The sequence below is a fragment of the Mirounga leonina genome, unplaced genomic scaffold (assembly GCF_011800145.1).
Source record: "Mirounga leonina isolate KUSES-001 unplaced genomic scaffold, KU_Mleo_1.0 Mir_115, whole genome shotgun sequence".
In the NCBI taxonomy this organism is placed as follows: Eukaryota; Metazoa; Chordata; class Mammalia; order Carnivora; family Phocidae; genus Mirounga; species Mirounga leonina.
Window position 1 is genome coordinate 27,130,326 of NW_023270268.1, and position 22,360 is coordinate 27,152,685.

General features: G+C 38.4%; 1 protein-coding gene across 1 annotated transcript in view; it reads left to right on the plus strand.

The window, feature by feature from the left end:
• The window catches only part of COL6A6 (collagen type VI alpha 6 chain), a 137,017-nt gene that overhangs the window by 76,632 nt on the left and 38,025 nt on the right, over positions 1-22,360 (plus strand). The window contains exons 24-28 of the mRNA XM_034994555.1: positions 5,204-5,266; positions 10,832-10,894; positions 11,663-11,713; positions 13,394-13,429; positions 14,397-14,459. Of these exons, the coding sequence (XP_034850446.1) occupies positions 5,204-5,266; positions 10,832-10,894; positions 11,663-11,713; positions 13,394-13,429; positions 14,397-14,459 (276 nt within the window). The remainder of the gene's footprint in view (positions 1-5,203; positions 5,267-10,831; positions 10,895-11,662; positions 11,714-13,393; positions 13,430-14,396; positions 14,460-22,360) is intronic.

The window sequence follows — 22,360 nt, forward strand, 5'->3', positions numbered from 1 at the left end:
TAAAATAAGGATGATAATAGGAGCTACCTCATCAGGTGAAAATTAAATGGTTTAATATAGGTAGGTTCTTAGAACAGTGCCTGCAGTATAGTAAGCACTATGTAAGTGTTTATTACTACTATATTGCACCAGTATTACTTAATTTAGCAGGGACATTTTATGCCCAAAGCATGAGAGTCTCTAATCCAAGGAAGGCCATGATAATAATAACAACAATATAACAATATGTAATCTGAACTGCAATGATTGGATTTCATCATTCTGCCTAATGTAGGTTGGATGATCCACCAACCATTCCTTTTACTCAAATATTTGCTGAGTGCTTCCTGTGTGTAGGTCCTATATAGTAGGATATATAGAAGGATCCTATAGTAGGATAAAAGGACTGCTCCCGAGGCACTTGGGTGGCTCAGTCTGTTTAGCTTCTGCCTTCAGCTCAGGTCACAATCCCAGCATCCTGGGATCCAGCCCCAGTGTTGGCGTCGTCATTGGGCTCCCTGCACAGTGGGAAGTCTGCTTCTCCCTCCCCCTGCTTTTACACGCACACTCGCTCTCTCTCTCCCTCTCAAATTAACAGCTCTTAAAGAAAAAAAAGGACATGCTCCCAATCTCATAAAGGACACCAACGCAAACAAATAGTTGAGATGTGATGTACTAAATGCCCAAACGGAATTACACCCAGGGTAGAGTTGTGGGAGCAAGGATGGCATTAGAGCAGGAGAAGAATATTTTAGCTTTTGCAGGATAAGGAGGTGTTTTCCAGGTGACCAAGGGAGAGGCAGGCATCTGGGAAAAGGATCCAGGTATTCTAAAAAGAGATATCAAAGTGAGTTGGGGAACCATAAGTGGTTCAACATGGATGGGGTATAGGATGCATGATGGATTAGAAGTTGAGGTTAGAGGCTGTGTCTTAGACTAGCACTGTCAAGATCAACATCTCAGGTATCTTGGGTTTTGTTCTTGCATTAGCCCACCACTTGCTGGCCTCTTGACTTTTATTTTCTCAGAATTAGCTCATATCTGACTCCTAAAGATGCTGAGCGTTTAATCTCCTTGGGTGGCTCCAGCCCAGCCTGACAATTTACTGATTGTCAGTGTAGGCAGCGTTTTACCCCCATGAAAATAAATGACAGGATTCCTTTTAAACACGAGAAGAACCTGAACCTCTTGCACCTCCCCAGCCATATTCCATCCAAAGTCGAAGTGTCCTTGGCACTGCTCCAGCCATTAATCCCAAACTCCTACTGTGATCCTTTCTGATAAGATGCTATCTAAGGACAGTTTTTAAAAACATTTAAACTCTAGGGACGCCTGGGTGGCTCAGTTGGTTAAGCGACTGCCTTCGGCTCAGGTCATGATCCTGGAGTTCCGGGATCGAGTCCCGCATCGGACTCCCTGCTCGGCAGGGAGTCTGCTGCTCCCTCTGACCCTCCCCCCTCTCATGCTCTATCTCTATCTCATTCTCTCTCAAATAAATAAAATCTTCAAAAAAAATTAAAAATATAGAAAACATTAAAAAAAAACCATTTAAACTCTAAACATCTCCTTTCTATCATCACTTAAAACTTGTATTAAGCAGTTGTGATTGCAGAAGACTCTGTGGCAGAGTCTAAACATGAGCAAAAGACCCCCAGCCCAAGTCCCAAGAGTGGAGGGTAGATCTGGCCCCAGCCTCCTGCATCAAGTTTGCAGATTCACATTTTTAAAACTCCAGTCTCAGGTGGTGCATGATTAGTAGAGTTTGGGAATCCTGTCCCAGATACAGGCCTCAAAACAGCAGGAAGAGTGGCCAGGAGTTCAGTGTAGAGTCAGAATCAGGTTTGGTTCCCATCTTACCCTCCTATTAATGGTGATTTGGAGTTAAATGCTTTGACAATCTGATTTTTATTGGTAAACAACGGTGTCGATAATATGTATCTCATTGTGATTGAGAAAGTCTGTATAGTGTCAATATATACTTCTTAGCATAGTGCTTTGCACAAAATAAATGCTCAATAAAAGGCTGCCATTACAACAAAGCCAATAAAGATTTCACCTCTAGCTGGTGCCCTTTTCCTTTAAATGCCGTAATCTTCTGTTTATATTCCATAGATGCTCTTGCCCTCAAATCAAAGCAATTTTTTGACTCTTTGATATCTTGGGGTGGCAGGGAGTTTTTCATCTTTCCTTTAAATATATGGTCCCCTGTACAACCAGCGGTATTGGAGTAGTTAATATATACGGGTAACAATTCACTGAAGCTTGAGGCCCATTCAAGGAGTCACAAACACCAGTCTGGTATTTTGTGTGGTCCTGCACAGGAAATAGAATCAGGTTTTCTGATGTTCTGATGACCATGCTCTGTCTGCATGTATGCATCCATCCATCCAAGAAATCTTCCATTTTGGAGGGCTTTCAAATAGGATAATCTCTCATTGTGTTGTGTGTGCTTGAAGTGACTACACATAAGGTAATCTCCCCGAAATCTCCTTCATCTCAGAGTTCATTATGTCTGAAGGAAGCCCAGAAAGTGAGCTCCTAGGCAAGATTTCCAATTTGCCCCTTATTGTCAAGACAGTTGAAATCTTTCTACTTTATCCTTCTGTGAAGTACAGAAAAAATATATGGAAAATCGAATCAAACACATCATTTCATCCTTCTTGGGGGCTATTCCTGGATAGGTGTGTGGATAGCTAGATGAATGGATGGGTGGATTGATGGGTTCTAGATATTTACTAAATTCCAGAGATAGGAAGCCAATTGGGCATGCCCCTTCCTTCAAGGATAGTTTCTAGAAGATGAGAGAAAGAAAGAAATGAACAATTACATACAGAGTAGAGGAATCTGTGGGACAGTTGTGAGACCCAGTAGAGCCAGGGGGTTCGGGTATTCTTGAAACAGTGATGCTAAAAGTAAGATTTTCACAAGAGGGAGATTGTATCTCCCTCCAGACAGAAAAATGGACCAACTAAGGGAAGAACTTGCACAAGTGTGAAGACCTAAGACAACAAGAAGTGTTTGGTGACTTCAGATGGTTTGAGCATAAACATACAGTGATTGAAGTAGTCCCAGATGACTATGGAGACCTGCAATACCAACATTTTGAGGGATTTTATATATTAATAAATAAAGACCATCAACTTTATTCTGAAAGCTACTCAGAATTCAGAATTTCATAAAAAGTGGCAGCATCAACCAGACATTTTAAATCAAAAGGGAAAAGGAGAGAATAATAGATTTGAGAGAGGCCAGGCTACAGTCAGGGAATCCAGGAATTTAGACGGAAAGCAGGAAGGCCTGAAGGTAGGTGATAGCAATATGAATGGAAGAGAGAAGGTAGGTGATAGTGGAAGAGAGATGGGTACAGAAAGGAAATAGAATCTGTAGGACTTGTAACTGATAGGTTTTGAGAGATGAGCTAAGGGAGGGGATAGGATGATTCCTATGTTTCCAGCTTAGGTTTCAGGGAGGAAAGGGGTGACACCACTCCTTAATAAAGAGAATATGAAACTAAGCATGACTTACAGTAAATATAATTATCTTTGGTAATCAGTTCCTATGGGATATCCAATAGACATTTTAATATATGAGTCTGGCATTTAGTTGAGTGGTTTGGGCAGGAGATCCATCTATTTAGGAGTTATTTTGTAAAGTGGTATGTGAATCTATAGGGGTGTCACTCAGGAAGAAGGAATTAAGTGAAAAAATAAGGTCCAAGGATGGAGCCTCAGAGTACATGGAAATTTAAGAGGCAAATGGAGAAGAGACCAGAGAGGGACCAGGAAGTCCATGGTGTTAGAGAAATTAATGGAAAAGTTTCAAAGAATACATGATCAAACTCAAATAAGGTGAGAACAGAAAAGAGTCTAATTGGATTGAATTTGAAGGTCATGGGAGCTAGCCCCATGCACTGGTGGAATTGAGAGTTTGAAGGGAAAGGGTTGAGAGCTATGGAAGGTGAAGAAATTGAGATTCTTCTTTTGAGATAAAGAAGGGAGAGGAAAAAAATGGAAGGTTGTAGAAAGATCATTATTATCTTCCCTAAGTGACCAATATACTGTTCAACAGTCTTTCCTATTAGGAAATTTTTATGTCCAACTTACTACATTTTTAATTTTTTAAAGATAAAAAGGCTAATGTCATAATTTTTTTCTGAATAAAATTTGCTAAGTATCATGCTTACTACACAGATTTGGTTTATTTATTTATTTTTTAATTACAGTAATCATGGCCAAAAAAAAATCTGAAAATGATTTAAATTCAGTGGTGCTGGGATTATTTACAAGTACCTATGTAAACATTTTAACCAAAGGAGATTTCTGTTGCCATATGTTTGGATGGCATATGTTTGGATATGGCAACAGAAGGAAAAATCTGATCCCGAGTGTTGATAACATAGGGAAGCGGTTGGGCTGTCTCTGAATTGGGATTTTTAAATGTTCAGCTCTAAAGCTATCCCAATAAGACATGCTTTCTAGAACATTAAAGAGACTTCTAATATATCAAATAGATTTTCCATATAGATGTGTGGTATGTTTATTCCTCTGTTTAACTTTTGTTATATTCTTCAGTAAGATCTTAAAGCTTTCTTTATATAGGTCTTGTATCTTTCTTATTAAATTCTACATATTCACAGGTGTTTTTCTTCTAATGGTAAATGGGAATTTATGTACATTTACTTTTCTAACTTATCAGTAGGAAAGAGAAAACTATTTCAGAATATTTATCCGGTACACCTGAACATATCTTGTTGTTAATGCTAATTATTTTGGTGATGTTTCTTGAGCTTTCTATTGAACAAATTGTATTATTTGCAAATAAATATAAGTTTACCTTAAAAAATGCTTTCTACAAAAGCAAGGAACCAGACAGAATACAGTTAAAGGCAAATGTCACTTGGAATGCCTTCTTTAAATATTAGACAGACATTTTAGCAACATCTGCTGTAAAAGCAAAACAGTGAGAATGTAAAATCTCTTTGGAAAAGAAGATTCAAAAGAAAGCATGATCATTTAGGCCACATCTGGCATGAATTACTTTATTAATTTTCTTTCATTTACTAGTTTTTATTTGACAGCTGTGATACTTTTTTCCAGAGCAGAAATCAATAAAGCCATAACTCTTTTCCCATCTGTGGTTCATTTTCCTCTTAGAAGAGACACAAAGGCTTTAGGGGAAAGTTGCTTTATGTTCTGCTATATTTGCAATCCTTGTTTTGTTTCAGGGGCCTCCAGGACCAGGAGGAGAAGCAGGGAGTCCAGGCCATTTGGGAAGCCAAGGAAATAAAGTAGGTCACATTCTTTATGCCCACCAAAGTTAAGGTTTTCTCCTCAAAGTAAGTGTGTCTGGTTGTGTTAGCCAGAGCCCTTTCAACACAAAGGAGAACGTCTTATTGCCCCTACCCCTGGGTTGATTCTTACAGAGCCAGCAACATCTAAGGATGTGGGTGTGGACCACAATGAGGTCAAGGATTCCAGCTCAGCATAATTTCATGAGGGGCTACACCCAATCTTAGCCAGGGGGACCTCAGGGAAAGAAGACTGTTCTGGGGCAGGCCTTCCTTTGCCCCTCTCTTCTTCCCTCCCCTCCTCTCTTCTTTTCTTTTTTGTTTCCTCCATGAATACAAACCTTTGCTGAACACCTTTTAAAACAAATTCACTCTACTGGTATTCTGTTGGATTAAAAACTCCGCTTCAGGAGAGTAGAGATCTTTGACTGTTTGCTCACTGATGTATCCCTAGTACTTTGAAGGGTTCCTGGCACATAATTGCTTCGTAAATATTTGCTTAATGAAAGAATTTCTGGATCGTATAATAGACATGACATGGAATCAATCCCCACAGAATTAAGAATATTTTCAAGACAATAATCTATAACATAAAGTAGACCAGGATATGGGTCTGAGAATGGAGGTTTAAATATAGTATTAGTGAAGTATTTCTGGACTGGGGAAAGAAACATGATAGAGGATCCAGACTTGCAGCAGACCCTAGAAGATAAGAAAGACTTTGGCAAGCAGAGAGGAGGCATGGAGGATTTCAGAGAGAAGAAATTATGTGAAGGAAAGCACAGGGTTGGAAAATCCTGGGTGTGGGTATTTGGGGGGAAAAAAATGATCCTCTCTCATAGGCACATAAAAAATGTCTGTGGTCACTCGCTTTATTAAGTGGCCCAGTACAGTGCTGTTTACAATGTTTTTAATGGAGTATCTGAACACAGCCAGACTTGGGAGGATTTTGAATATGCTACTCAGTGTAGAGATATTTTGAAGACTGAGGGATTGGCCGCTAGGAGACAAGTGGGTATGTTCTAACAGTCTCCAAGATAAGCAGCAAATGGATGACTTAACAGGGTGAGCATAGGAGGGGCTCATGATGATTCTGGAGGACTCTTCTAGTAGGGAACTAAGGTAGAGAGAAGAGGGCTACATGATTTGTGGACTTCTGGCATGAGTGTAGTACAGTCGGAGTCCAGCTCCAGCCGGGGTGGGTCTCTCGTAGGAAAGGACGGCGTCGGCGAACGAGGAGACGCAGACACAGGACCAGGCTGCAAGCATCTCCTCCTGACAGCCTCGGAGGAACTTTATTTATATGTTAGGATACTTTTGTTTCTCCAAATCTTAGATCATTTTCTGGATTACAGCCATAGCCTTCTTTCATTTTTCCTTTGTAATGATTAACATGACCTTTATTGATTTCCGCTTATTGACTTTCACTAAAACTAAAAAACAGTAAGCAAAGAGAAAGGTGCTAGACAGAGCGTGACTGTCTTGTTATTTTGTTCTATAGAAACTAATTCTTCGTGGAATTAGTTTCATTATGATTGCTTAGAGAGGCGTAACTAAGATGAGTAGTCACTTTATCATGAAATCCCAGAAATATTCCCACAATTATAAAGATTGCCATAAACAAAATGAAAGAGAATAGCAGGAGCCAGCTGTGGAGTCTCCTGTTTTCAGGATCGTCCCCCATACTTGGACCTTGTCAAACAGCATGAGTAGCTTGGCTCACGCCATAGTACCATCCCAGAAGTAGGAAAGTCATGAGAAAGAATGAAGGGAACCACTTGTTTTGGGGAATAGAGGAAAGAGTTTAGGGCTGGTTGGAGATGCAGTTTCAGAGGAATTTGGAGTTTTAAAAAAATTCTTGGTGGTGTCTATTTATAAGAAGGGTAAGAAGAGACAGTGAATTATTAGAAAAGAGGGGAAAGAAAGAAATTGATACTGGATGCTGAGAAGAGTTGAGGAATGAGAGGTCAAATGTATCAGCTGGTGCAGAACAGATAAGGGAGGGGGAATGAAGAAGCCATTGCCTCTGGTGGCTAAGATGCTTCAAAGAATATTTTCAAAAATGTAGCATTTGAGAGGGAAAGAAAGAAAGGAAGACAGCCTACAAAGGACTAAATAATGTGTTGGTGAGCAAGAAATGGATTCAGGGCTATAAACTACTCTTTGAAGAAGCTAGGCTTGGGGAGGACATTAACTACCAGTCTAAGGCAGATTGAAGCTGGGTATTTGTTTTCAATGATAGGAGGGACTGTATAGTATGTGTCTGAGCAGAGAAGACAAAAACAGAAGGAAGAAGGTTGAAGATGTCAGAGTAGATAATTAATGGAGAAACTTCTTGACACAGAGGATGAGAATGAGGGCATGAGAAGAGGGGCTAGCTTTGTAATGAAGATCTGCTAAGAAGGACTGAAATGATGGAGGCCTGCAGTTGAGTTGCAAGGACCATTGACTGGAGGGTGAAATGAGATACATGGAAAACAGGGATAATCAACTCCAACAAGAAAGGATTCCTAGAGCATGCTCTTTAGCAATAGTAGTCTGAAAAGGAAAGTTTGGAACAGAGGCAATTGCTGCCTTCTTGGCCTCAAGAAGGCTGCAGGAGAAGTGGTGTCACTGATGAGAACCAAATTTATCTTATAGTGGGGAAGGATGTATGTCTGTGTGCAGATGGCATGGATGCATAGAGAAGGTTTGCTTATGAAATGAAAGCACTCCAAAGGGTGTGACAGAAGGAATCAGGAGAGAGGTAGGCCGGAATGGAGGGCTCCTAGGGCCAATTATAGGTGAGAGTGTAGAAGGAGATAGGAGCAGGGTAGTTGTGCCAAAAAGATCATTATTAAGGGGCGCCTGGGTGGCTCAGTTGGTTGAGCGACTGCCTTCGGCTCAGGTCATGATCCTGGAGTCCCGGGATCGAGTCCCGCATCGGGCTCCCTGCTCGGCAGGGAGTCTGCTTCTCCCTCTGACCCTCCTCCCTCTCGTGCTCTCTGTCTCTCATTCTCTCTCTCTCAAATAAATAAATAAAATCTTAAAAAAAAAATCATTATTAATAGGGCACCTGGGTGGCTCAGTCGTTAAGCATCTACCTTCGGCTCAGGTCGTCATCTCCCGGTCCTGAGATCGAACCCTGCATCGGGCTCCCTGCTTAGCGGGAAGCCTGCTTCTCCCTCTCCTACTCTCACTGCTTGTGTTCCCTCTCTTGCTGTGTCTCTCTCTGTCAAATAAATAAATAAAATCTTTAAAAAAAAAAAAAGATCATTATTAATAAGAGGGACTTTTAAAGGGGAAAGGGCAAGAATTTGGAAATAAGTACCCTCAAAGCAAGCCCAAATCCTTTGGAAAGTCCCAGGATAAATTGAGTCCTCGAGATTCATTGTTAACTGAGATGAGCCCCCAAACACTTATTCCTACCTTATTCCAATAAGCTCAACTTCCCAGGAAGGCAAGCAACTCAGCAATTAATCCTGAGCTCAGTGCCTGGCTGTACCAATAACAAAGTGACCCTGGACATGCCATATGGCTTCCCTTATTTCCCTACCTTAAAGCAGATGTTCTCAAATTTCACTGTGTATAAGATTCAGCTGAGAAGCTTATTTTAAGAAGGCCTATTCTTGGGCTGCATTACCAGATTCTATACCAGTGGGGGCCAGGAATTTTGTTTTCGTGTGGACCTGAGGTAATCATGAGGCAGGTGGCCTCCAGAGCATACTTTGAGAGTCACTTCCCTGAAAGAAAGATACCAGGGAAGGTGATCTTCTGCTTCCCGTCCATGGAACCCTATTCTATTTTACTCTCAGAGTTCAATGCTGGTGGACATTTGTCCATTTGCACTTTTCACACTTAACTGGGTTGGCCTTCTATCCTTAAAAATGAGTTAAGACTCCCACTCCTTAAATATGGGCTGCACACACTTCCACACTCCTTCTTCCAAAGAGTACATTATGGGAAGGGCGGGGGGGAATAACTAGACAGTGGAGAAACTTGACCAACACTACCTCAGCCAAATGGTCAAGGTTAACATCAAAAATGATAGCCATGTTGATAGTATGTTCTCTTGATATGTGCTGAGAATGGCACTTTACCTCTGTGGTCTTTACCCCCAAAACCCATAAAACCCAACTTAATCATGAGAAAAACTCCAAACGAGGGACATCTTACAGAATATCTGAGCGGTACTCCTCACAACTGTCAAGGTCATCAAAAACAAGGAAAATCTGATAAACTGTGTCACAGTCTAAAAGGGCTTAAGGAGCATGATATGGTATCCTGGATAGGACCCTGGAACAGAAAAGGGATATTAGATAAAAACTTAAAAAAAAAATCTGAATAAAGTATGAGCTTTAGTTAATAATAATGAATCAAGGGCGCCTGGGTGGCTCAGTTGGTTAAGCGACTGCCTTCGGCTCAGGTCATGATCCTGGAGTCCCGCATTGGGCTCCCTGCTCAGCAGGGAGTCTGCTTCTCCCTCTGACCCTCCCCCCTCTCATGATCTCTCTCTCTCTGTCTCATTCTCTCTCTCAAATAAATAAATAAAATCCTTAAAAAATAGTAATAATAATAATAATAATGAATTAATATTCATGTATGCCTTGTGATAAATGTGCCCTACTAATGTAACTAATACAATGTTAACAATAGGGGAAGCTAGATATTGAGTGTATAGGAACTCTCTGTACTACTTTAAAATTTCTATAAATCTAAAATCTAAAATTTTAAGGTTTTTTTTTTTTTTTAAAGGAGTTAACCTTCTTCTCTAAAGCTGTGTTAACTTTAAATTTCCCAGGTAGCTGGCTTTGACTCAACATAATACTGAGATTGATTTATAACCCACGGTAGATGTTCTATTAGTCAGAAGTCAGAAACTATTGCCATGGATGTCGTGCTACCTTGGTTATGTTGATTAGCATTTCAAACTAGATTAGTAAGTCTGTTGTTTTTGCGGCAGCCAGATGATTTGATCGGATCATCTTGGAAACCGTTTTGTTAATATTTTTAAACAGTACAGAGCTTCCTCTTTGACTCATGTGAAGACATTTCCAAGGGTGTGGTTCATGGCACTGAGCTGCCAAGATGGCAGCTTGCACTAAACAATGCATCAGACTTGGGCGCCTGGGTGGCTCAGTTGGTTAAGCGACTGCCTTCAGCTCAGGTCATGATCCCAGGGTCCTGGGATCAAGCCCCGCATCGGGCTCCCTGCTCCGCAGGAAGCCTGCTTCTCCCTCTCTCACTCCCCCTGCTTGTGTTCCCTCTCTCGCTGTGTCTCTCTGTCAAATAAATAAATAAAATCTTAAAAAAAAAACAAAAACAAAAACAAAAAAACAATGCATCGGACTTGCTGGGGCTTCAGTCATCAATGGAGGAGACCTCACTGGCCAACAACAGCAATTCCTTACACTACTTATACAACTCACAGTCCTGACGACAAATGTATTGTCACTCTGTGTGATACACATGGATGCAGTTGTATAACTAACTGTTGTCTTAGTACCATCACTTTCAGTTTCCTTTACAAAAGAAAAAAAGCAACAACAAACTAATGAGGATATGTTTCGTTGTTCTGTTTGACAGGGAGAACCTGGAGATTTGGGAGAAAAAGGAGCTATTGGCCTCCTGGGTCCTCGAGGCTTGCCGGTTTGTATTGGATCACTACTTTTGACCTGGCCCTTGGAATCTTTTAGTTCAACAGATATCCCATGTGCATTAAGGATACCACCCCAGTCTAGCCTGATAGCCTTCTGGAAATTGGGATATTATCCTCAACTTGGATTAGTTCCTTGGCCAAATTTCCCAGGTACAAAACATCCCGACAGGGATGCTTTTGAAGCCAAATGATAAATTGGACAAAACTTGTCTTTAGCATTCCCATAACCCTTCTTCCATTCTTTCCTCCCATCAGAACGTATTCATCAGAAACCCAGCCCACACTCCCCCAGGGCTCAGGACTTCTCACAAAGACCTTCTGCCAGGGTCCGACAGTAGCCATTGCATTTAGGAGGTCTTATTCTCATCTAGAAAACTGAAAATGGATTAGAGCTAAGGTATTAAAATACAGGCGTCAAACAGAAGAGCTAACACCACTGCCTCTTTTTATTGAGATTACTGTATGCCTGAAATTTTCCCATTCCGTCTTCATAATAATACCATGAGTGGTGATAATTTTTAGTCCCGTTTTACAGATGATACAAGTGAGCCTCAGGGACAGTGCACGGTCGATATCTGTCACTGAGAGATGCCTTTAGTACCATTATCACCAAATGTTCGTGGCCAGCCCCAGAGTGAGAATCCTGCTTCCTACTTTCTCCTAATCAAGCCAAAAAACTGGGTGTTTTGTTCTTGTGTGAGTAAGCCTGTCTCCAATTTGTAGTCTGGGATATTTGTAATTAATGCCTTTGTTTACAGGGTGGTGATGGCAACCCAGGTTATGGTAGCATTGGAAGTAAAGGAGCAAAGGTAAGACACATGACTGGAAGCTGGGCATTTCCATTTATTTTTTGTTGCTTGTTTTGAGTTTGCTGGTCTTTTTTTTTTTTTTTTGCCATATTTAAGAGGAGAATAGGCAGTGACTAGGGGCAGTCTTGGACATTTAGAGGTAGATTTTGATAATTTATTTGTTGATATCCCTTGGAGGATGTGGTAAAAGAAAAAACAATTTGATGGCTTAAGGTGCAGGCAACAACTGAAACTTGAAAATAATTTTCTGTTCCTTTGCAAAGATGTGCAGCCAGGGCCTGACTTGTTCCGGCCGAACAGTGCATTTATATTCTTAGCAGCTCTGTGCTTGGGTTTACTTAGGGAGGCATTGCAAAGTTTGTTCTCTTCTTAATATGTTTAACCATTAGTAAGAGGTTTTACAGGGTTTTTCTAAATGCATTGGGCCAAGCAATAACTCAAAAATAAAAACTTTTAACTTCATTTCAGAATTATAACTTTATATTTTGAATATTTAAGTGTCTGGAAGTAAGGTAGATAAATTTACAAAACCAGTGATTCCTATATACTAACAATTACCACTTAGAAACCATAATAACAATACCCACAAAAAACATAATAGAGTTAAGAATATCCTTTCTGCAAAATGTTTGAGACCTAGGACAAAAAAATGACTGAAATATAAAACTTTACTAAATGAAGACATCCAAATTCTTGTTGGAAAGTCTAAAACATTATAAAGGATTGATTTAATTCCAAGTGAAATCCCACTAGGAATATTGCAAGAGGCCGTCTGGAAGGATAAACAAACCCCAAAAAGCTAAACTTTTTTTGAAAAAAGAAATTACTAATGAATGAGACATTTCCAGTGAAATTTCTCTTTAGAATAGAGAATTAATTGAAAATCTCAGTATCTGATAAAGGGAAATATTAAGTAGCTTATAGCACTAGAATATTAGCCACTCTTTAAAATGAATTTTTATGGAGTTTATAATCATGTAAAGAAATTATGTGACACAATCAAGTAAAAAATCAGGATATAAAAAAAATCAAGAATATTTATCCCAATTGTGCTAAAAATGCATTTTGAAGAGCTTAAAGAAAATATGATAAAACATTTATAATGGTTCTGGGTAGTGCGATTTTAGATGATTTTTCTTCTTTCTATTCTTTTGTATTTTATATATGTTTGAGGAGATACTACTTGTAATAGAAACTAAACTTTATTTTAAATAAACTTTTTTTTCATCAAATGGGGAGATTGTCAGATGTCTTCAATAATAGTCCGTGGACTAAGTAAGGTAAACAGAGGACTGGAAAACCAATGATCAAGTTTAGGTTCTAGGCTTCTCACCTATCTCCACTGAAATATGTGTTAAGACTGTTTCAGAAACACTTTGCCATCTAGCCAGCTATCCTGTCAAATGCCTTCGGTAGAAGGAGAGCTGATTTATATAAATCCTGAGATGTGCACATTTATCCATTTTTCTAGGTTGTCATGATATTTTGGTATAAATAGCTTAATTTAGGAATTGGAGCTAGTTTCTCAAATTGTGCTGTACAGTTTTGTTTTCAGTTGTTTTGGCCCTTTCTTGATTCAGAGATACTAAAACCAAATAAGGCAGCAGGTAAGATTAAAGTCAGCACGAACCTACCTTGGTGATGTGTGCGTATATTAATTTTCCATACTGTCAATTATAGGGGCAAGAAGGATTTCCTGGAGAAAGTGGACCTAAGGTACTGTGTACTTCGTATTAAGCAGAGATCAATCAGAAATACTCCTGAGGCTATGAAATGTATCATAGGACAATAGAAGAATAATTATAAATGAATTAAAAGAAGCTTCAGGGGCAAAAAAAAAAGAAGAAGAAGAAGCTTCAGGGGCTCCTGGGTAGCTCAATCAGTTAGGCGTCCAAGTCTTGATCTTGGCTCAGGTCATCTTGGGGTTGTGAGATCAAGCCCGGCATTGGGCTGCACACTCAGTGTGGGATTCTCTCTCTCCCTCTGCTCCCACCCCTCCTCACTTGCATGCACACGTTCTCTCTCTCTCTTAAAAAAAAGAGAGAGAGAGAGAAAGAGAAAGGAAACCTTTATGAGGAAAATGGGGGAAGAAAGAAGCAGGCTTTTTAAAAAATTTCATTTCTACTTTTTAAATTCATAAGTAAAGGAAGAAATCATCCTTATTTTTCTTCTTCTCACATGGACTCCTTCTCCTCTATCATATGTATTTTCTTCTTTGCTCAAAGGAAAGTAAAATGTAAGGAAAACCAAAACCTGAATTCTTCACCTGGCTCAGTTTTTCCAGTGTGATTATAAGTCACCTTCCAATAATACATTAGTAATGATGCCTTCTACTAATGCCTTCACTTTTACTAGAAACATTTACTGAGTTCAGTAAATGCCAGGTCCTGTGATAGGATCAGGGGACAAAATAAAGGGCAGTGTTCATGTCTCAGAGGAGGCTGTGTTGTGGCTGGAGAGAGGGAGACAGAAGTCAAACAGTGAGGCTGCAGCGTGCTGTGTAGAGAGCTATAAAAATGAAGGGAGAGGCGAGAGGTGGGAAAAGAGGGCAGACACTTCAAAGAAGACTGTTGAAGATTAAAATGTGTATGAAAAATGTCTTCATGTTGGAATAAGTTTAAAAACACATTGAGATATAGCTCTTTGATTTTAATTACCATTGTATTTTTCTGAACTTATTTAGGGTGAGATTGGGGACCCTGGGGGTCCAGGAGAAACTGGACCCAAGGGAGCTAGAGGCAAGACGGTAAGCTTCTTAGATTCCAATGCCTTACCACCTCGGCTACTTTGGGAAGTCCTTTTCATGCTTTTACAATCATTTGAGTTGTCACTTGTTCCCTCAAGACTTGCAAAATGTGTGTGTGTGTGTGTGTGTGTATATTCTTAAGGCAAACCTGGGGAAGGGAGATGGATATATGACTCATCCTCCAACGCCAGCAAGAAGGCAAAGTAGTGTTTGCTTTTAGTGAACAAGTTCACCTGTTCTGGCTGCCAATGTACCATTCTTAACTCTGGAAATAAGATTTTGTTTTAGGAATCCTTGTGGTCAAAAGCAGTTTTGCACTGGCAAAATATGGTTAGTTTAATCCCATTTCCCTGGCAGATTTAGTGCAGCCTAATGCCCCCCGGCATCTTGTTCTTCACTATTAAGGTTTTGTTAAACTACTTTTAATAAGTTATACCCTAAAAGGTCCTCTTCCCATTTAGCTTAAGAGAGTATGTCTTAACTTTCATGAGAAATTTCCATTTATGACTGAATATGTCCTTGTTATTCCATAGAAGGACTTGGAAATTTCCTAAAGGTTTGGATCACTCAGAATGAACAAAAGTGTCCAGTGTAGCTCATAGACATCAGCATATTTGGGTTCCAGTGGGTTAAGAATGGATTTTTGCATTTGTTGACTCTATATTTACACTGTGTATAAATGACATGGCTGCTTTGTGAAAGGGACATTCTTCTACTAATTGCCTCTCAATAAAATTGTTTCTTTTCTTCAACACAGCTCTATTGGGTAACCTGATCTTAACACCATGTTAATTAGCAGGAAAAGAAAAACAAAGTGATATAACTTGATACTTGAGGTGGTTTTCCAGTTTTGTCATTGTACTGAATTCTATTCTGATCTGGTTTTTTATTAAGTATAACAAGAACTTTATGTACAGAGATTGTTGTTTTTCCTAGCTCATTGTTTAATTGCCCGCTCTTCTAAGGGATCCTGTAGCAGCTTCTTTGCTCTCCTATGTGTTCATTCTCTTTTGCATTACACTTGACCATTTCCACCTCTGTGACTCTCTTTCCAGGGTTTTTAAAATTTTATTGAAATATAGTTGATATACAAGATTAGTTTCAGGTGTACAACATAGTGATTCAATAACTATATAGATTACAAAATGCTCACCACGATGTGTAGTCACCATCTGTCACCATATAATGTTATTATAGTAATATTGACTATATTCCCTATGCTGTACTTTTCATCTCTGTGACTTATTTTATAACTGGAAATTTGTACCTCTTAACCCCCTTCACCCATTTCACCCATTCCTCCACCCACCACCCCTCTGGCAACAACCAGTTTGTCCTCTGTATTTATGAGTCTATTTCTATTTTGTTTTTCTGTTTTGTTCTGGTTTTTTCTTTATTCATTTGTGCTGTTTTTTTAGATTCCACATATAAATGAAATCATACGGTATTTGTCTTTCTCTGACCTATTTCACTTGGCATAATACCTTTTAGGTCCGTCCATATTGTCACAAATGGCAAAATTTTATTCTTTTTTATGGTTGAATGATAGTCCATTGTGTGTGTGTATATACATGTATATGTATGTATGTGTGTATGTATATATATATATATACAGATATATATCTCATATTGTGTGTGTATGTATATCCATTCTTTATCCATTCATCTATTGCTTCCATATCTTAGATATTGTAAATAATACTGCAGTAAACATAGGGGTGCAGGTCTCTTTTCAAATTACTGGTTTTTGTTTTCTTTGGGTGAACACCCAGAAGTGGAATTACTGAGTCATATTGTGTTTCTATTTTTAATTTTTTGAGGAACCTCCATACTGTTTTCCATACTGGCCACAACAATTTGCATTTCTGCCAGCAGTGCACCAGGGTTTCCTTTTCTCCATATCCTTGACAACACTTGTTATTTCTTATCTTTTTGATACCAGTTATTCTGACTGGTAAGGTGATATCTCACTGTGGTTTTGATTTGCATTTTCCTGATGATTAGTGATGTTAAGCATCTTTTCATGTGTCTGTTGGCCATCTGTACAGCTTCAGAGAAATGTCTGTTCAAGTCCTCTGCCCATTTTTTGATCAGATGTTTGTGTGTGTGTTGAGTTGTATGGGTTCTTTATATATTTTGGATATTAACCCCTTATGGGATATACCATTTGCAAATATCTTCTTTCATTCAGTAGGTTGCCTTTTCATTTTGTTGCAGGTTTCCTTCATTGCACAAAAGCTTTTTAGTTTGATAATAGTCCCAATTATTTATTTTTGCTTTTGTTTCCCTTGCAGACAGATCTAGAAGATTAGTGCTTATGTTTTCTTTTAGGAGTTTTATGATTTCAAGTCTTACATTTAGGTCCTTAATCCATTTTGAGTTTGTGTATGGTATAAGACATTGGTCCAGTTTCATTCTTTGCATGTATCTGCCCAGTTTTCCCAGCACCATTTGTTGAAGAGACTGTCTTTTCCCCATTGTATATACCTGCCTCTTTGGTCATAGATTAATTGCCCATATAAGCATAGGTTTATTTCTGGGTTTTCCATTCTGTTCCATTGAGCTATTTGTCTATTTTTGTGCCAATACCATATTGTTTTGATTACTACAGCTTTGTAGTATATCTTGAAATCTGACATTGTGATACCTCCAACTTTGTTTTTCTTTCTCAAAATTGCTTTGGCTACTCACGGTCTTTTATGGTTCCATACAAATTTTTGGATTACTTGTTCTAGTTCTGTGAAAAATACCACTGGTATTTTGAAAGGGATTGCATTGAACTGTGTAGATTGCTTTGGGTAGTATGGACATTTTAACATTCTAATTCTTCCAACCCATGAGCATAGGATATCTTTCTACTTGCTTGTGTCATCTTCAGTTTCATCCATCAATGTCCTATAATTTTCATAGTATAGGCCTTTCACCTCCTTGGTTAAATGTCTTCCTGGGCATTTTATTCTTTTTGATGCAATTGTAAGTGGGATTGTTTTTTTAATTTCTCTTTCTGCTACCTTGTTATTAATGTATAGAAAAGCAAGAAATTTCTTATATTTTGTATCCTGTGACTTTACTGAATTCCTTTATTCTAATAGTTTTCTGATGGAGTTGTTAGGGTTTTCAATATTTAACATCGTGTCATCTGCAAATAGTGACAGTTTTATTTCTTCCTTACCAATTTGGATGTCTTTTTTTACTTGTCTGATTGCTGCAGCTCAGATTTCCAGGACTATGTTGAATAAAGATGGTGAGAGTGGACATCCTTGTATTGTTCCTGATCTTAGAGGAAATGCTTTTGGTTTTTTACCATTGAGTATGATGTTAGTTGTGGATTTTTTATATGTGGCTTTTATTAGGTTAGGTATATTCCCTCTAAACTCATTTTGTTGAGAGTTTTTGTCATAAATGGATGCTGAATTTTGTCATATGATTTTATTCATTTGTTAATGTGTTGGTATCATGTTGTTTTATTTGTGGGTATTGAACTAGTCTTGTATCCTGGAACAAATCCCACTTGATTGTGGTGGATGAGTATTGTTGAATTAGATTTGCTAATATTTTGTTGAGAACTTTTGCATCTATATTTATCAGGGATATTGGCCTGTAATTTTCTTTGTTTGTAGTGGGTTTTTTTTTTTTTTTTTCCAGTTTTGGTATAAAGGTAATGCTGCCCTCATAGAATGAATTTGGAAGTTTTCCTTCCTCTTCTGTTTTTTGGAGTAGTTTGAGAAGAATAAGTATTAATTCTTCTTTAAACATTTGGTAGAATTCACCTGTGAAGCCACCTGGTCCTGGATATTTGGGGTTTTTTGGAGTTTTTCAGTTTCATTACTGGTCATTGGTCTGTTCAGATTTTCTTTTTTGATTCAGTCTTGGAAACAATGTTTCTAGGAATTTATCCATTTCTTCTAGGTTGTCCAGTTTGTTGTTATATAGTTTTTCAGATTAGTCTCTTATGATCCTTTGTACTCTGTAGTGTCAGTTGTATCTTCTCTCATATTTCTAATTTGAGTCTTTTTTTCTTGATGAGTCTGGTTAAGGTTTATCAATATTGTTTAGCTCTTCAAAAGAACCAGCTCCTAGTTTCATTAATGTTTCCTATAGGCTTTTTAGCCTCTATTTCATTTATTTCTGCTCTGCTCTTTATAATTTCCTTCCTTCTAACTTTGGACTTGCTTTGTTTTTTTTTTTTTTTTCCTTGATCCTTTAGGTGTAAGTTAGATTATTTATTTGAGATTTTTCTCTTTTATTGAGGTAGGCCTGTATTGTTACAAACTTCCCCCTTAGAACTGCTTTTACTGCATCCCCAAGATTTTGAACCATTGTGTTTCAATTTTCATTTGTCTCCAGGTATTTTTTGATTTCCTCTTTGATTTCTTCATTGACCCACTGGTTGTTTAATAGCATGTTGTTTAGCCTCCATGTATTTGTGTTTTTTTCCAGTTTTCTTGTGATTGATTTCTAGTTTCATCCCATTGTGGGTGGGAAAGATGTTTGATATAATTTCAGTTTTCTTAAATTTATTGATATTTGTTTTGTAGCCTAATGTAATCTATCCTGGAGAATGTTCATAGCACTGTAGTTCATAGCATCAGGGGTGGGGTTTCCATGGTTACTGTGTCTCCATCTCTCCTGCCATTCTCTTTGTGGTCCCTTTATCCTTTGTTGTGCAGAAGCTGTTCAGTCAGCCCTCTGTTCTTTTTCAGGAGGAATTGCTCTCTAGGTAGTTATAGATTCGGTGTGTCCTTGGGAGGAGGTGAGTTCAGGGTCTAACTATGACACCATCTTGGACACCTCTTGCCTGTGTAGTCATTATTTATTGGGTTTTAGGGATACAAAATAAAAAAACTTCTCTTTCCCTCCATCCTGCTTCTCCTAAGAGGATTGCATCTCAGCTATAATTCTTTTCCTCATGCATGTTTTTGGATGACTGTCCTTTAACATTATGATTTCAAAAAAATGACTGATATAATTAGAAAGGTAATTGGAAAAGACTTTCAAATTAATCCACATGTCATCTGCATTGAAATATCTCTGAATCCTTTCCCTTGGCTTGTTAACGAAGTACTTTACTCTTGAACATTGGAAGCATGCTAACAAGTTCAGCTGTTTGTTGGGTTCTTGTCCCCCAATGCCACATTAATCATTTTTATAAAACAACCAGTGGGAAGCATGTGAACTTTTTCTTTTGGCCTTTGATTACTTGAATTTCTTTTTTCCCCACAATTAATCACTGTTTGTAACTTCTTATTTCACCTGCCAAGCTGCTTTTCCCCTATCTATGTAAATATTTCTGAGTTTGAAGTTGAAATTTAGACACTGAAAACTTCCAGGTTTTCCTTCTGAAAGAGCTGAAGTTTCTATTGGTAGAAGCTTCTATTGATAAAGTTTTACCTTCAATTTTGAGTGCCTCTTCAGTTTTCTTGGAATGATTTCATTTTTAGTTTGTTTTTTAAATTTTCACCGTGTTTTTTCCTCCCAACTGAAGGATTTTTTTTTAATTTCTCATGATTTTTAACCTTATTATGTGTGTGTGTATATGTGTGGTATATATGTGTGTGTGTGTGTATTTATATATTTACCAGTTTTACACATGCACATACTTTAAAGCAGGATATCTTCATCTCAGCACTATTAACATTTTAGGCTGGATAATTCTTAGTTGTGGGGGCTGTCCTGTGCATTGCAGGATGTTTAGTAACTTCCCTGGCCTCTACCCACTAGACATCAGTGGCACTGCCCTTCTCCACCCTTCCCCATTATGACAGCCAAAAATGTCTCCAGACATTGTCAGATCTCCCCTTGGGGTAGGTGGGGAGGCACAAAATTCTCCCTAGTTGAGAACCACTGATTTAAAGAGTCAAATAATTTCACAAGGTTTTCATATGAGAGGGGGGAAAAAAAAGGCAATCCCCTCTGCCCCTTATCTCTTTCTTCTCTCCTATTTCTCAGGTTGTCTTTTTGCTCTACTTTTCTGGGAGATTTCTTTTTTTTTAATATTTGTTTTTTTAATTTTTTTATTATGTTAGTCACCATACATACATCATTGACAAGGCAAGAAACAACAAATGTTGGAGAGGTTGTGGAGAAAGGGGAACCCTCTTACACTGTTGGGGGGAATGCAAGCTGATACAGCTCCTTTGGAAAACAGTGTGGAGGTACCTCAAAAAGTTAAAAATAGAACTACCCTATGACCTAGGAATTACACTACTGGACATTTACCCCAAAGATACAGATGTAATGAAAAGAAGGGCCACATGCAACCCCCAATGTTCATAGCAGCAATGTCCACAATAGCCAAATTGTGGAAGGAGCTGAGATGCCCTTCAACAGATGAGTGGATAAAGAAGATGTGGTCCATGTATGCAATGGAATATTACTCAGCCATCAGAAAGGATGAATACCCAACTTGTGTATCAACATGGATGGAACTGGAGGAGATTATGCCAAGTGAAATAAGTCAAGCAGAGAAAGTCAATTATCATATGGTTTCACTTATTTGTGGAACATAAGGAATAGCATGGAGGACATTAGGAGAAGAAAGGGAAAAATGAAGGTGGGGGAATCAGAGGGGGAGATGAAACATGAGAGACTATGGACTCTGGGAAACAAACTGAGGGTTTTTCTGGGAGATTTCTTTATTTCACAATGCTTCTCTCATGATTTAATTTTAAAGAGCTTGTTTTTATTCTCCAAATATTTTTTATACTATCCTGTCTTGTTTTATGGTTGAAAAATCTTCTCTTAGCTTTCTGAGGATATATATTAGTATTTTTACAATCTTCTTTGTCCAACATAGTCTTTTTCCTGTAGTTTTTTTTCTATATTGATCTCTATTTCCAGCATGTCTGGAGAATGGATTATCTCTTCCTATTTAAGAATTAAAGACAAAAAGGCTAATTGGAAGCCCCAAAGACATTGGTAAAGCTGATCAACTATAAGTTTTACTGAAGAGTAATCTGGCTGAGTTCTTTACTTAGCAGACCTCTGATATCCATATCTTTAGGTCTTCCTTCTTTGGTCAGATTCCCCTGAGAAGATTATTTCAATTTCCTGCCTGAGGATGAAGGTCTGGCTATAGTTTTCATGAAGCCACAAGGAAAAGAAACCCCCTGAGGGGTCTCATGTCTATTTCACATATCTTCATTGGATCACCCTGTTTTCAGGAGGGTACCATGGGCCCTCAACTCTGCCTGGAGTTCCCTGGTGCAGATCCCTCAGCTTTACTTCTGTCTGTTTTGGAGTGGAAAGGAGGATATTCATTCATCCAGTTGCAGAGAATGGAGAGGAGACTGGAGAATTCCTAAAATGATTTTCAACCAGTCCTCCTTATTTAGCCCCTCCCCTTCACCTCCTCTTTTGGAGGTACCTGGTCCTGCCAATTCTTGAGCTTTCTGGGAATGGATTCTTGGCTTTCCCTGCTACTGGCTTAGGATACAGCTTTTTCAGATCTGCTAAGTCATTTAACAAATATACATCTGCTTTCTAGCCTCTGGAAGTTTGTGGCTATTGTCTTCTTTCTCATGCTCCCCATTTTTTTTTTTTTTGGCCTTTTAAAAAAATCTACTTACTATCATTTTAATGACATTGAGAGGGAGCAGAAGTCAATGCATATGTTCAGTCTGCCATTTTTTTTTCCTGGGAGGTTAGTCTATATCTCCTAAACAAAATATGACCAGTGAGGTTTTTTTTCACTCAGCTCAGCACACTGTAGAATACCCGAATACCCAAAGGACATCAACAGTTATTCCCTGTGTCACAGTAATGCTTGTACAAATTAAGTTGATTTTAGACAACTTCATTTTTCCATTCCTGTGAAGTTTATAAATCCCATGGCATTTTGAATGAACTAAGGAATATTGCCCTAATTTTTAAATTAAATTTTAGTCTTCTTTATGATAAAT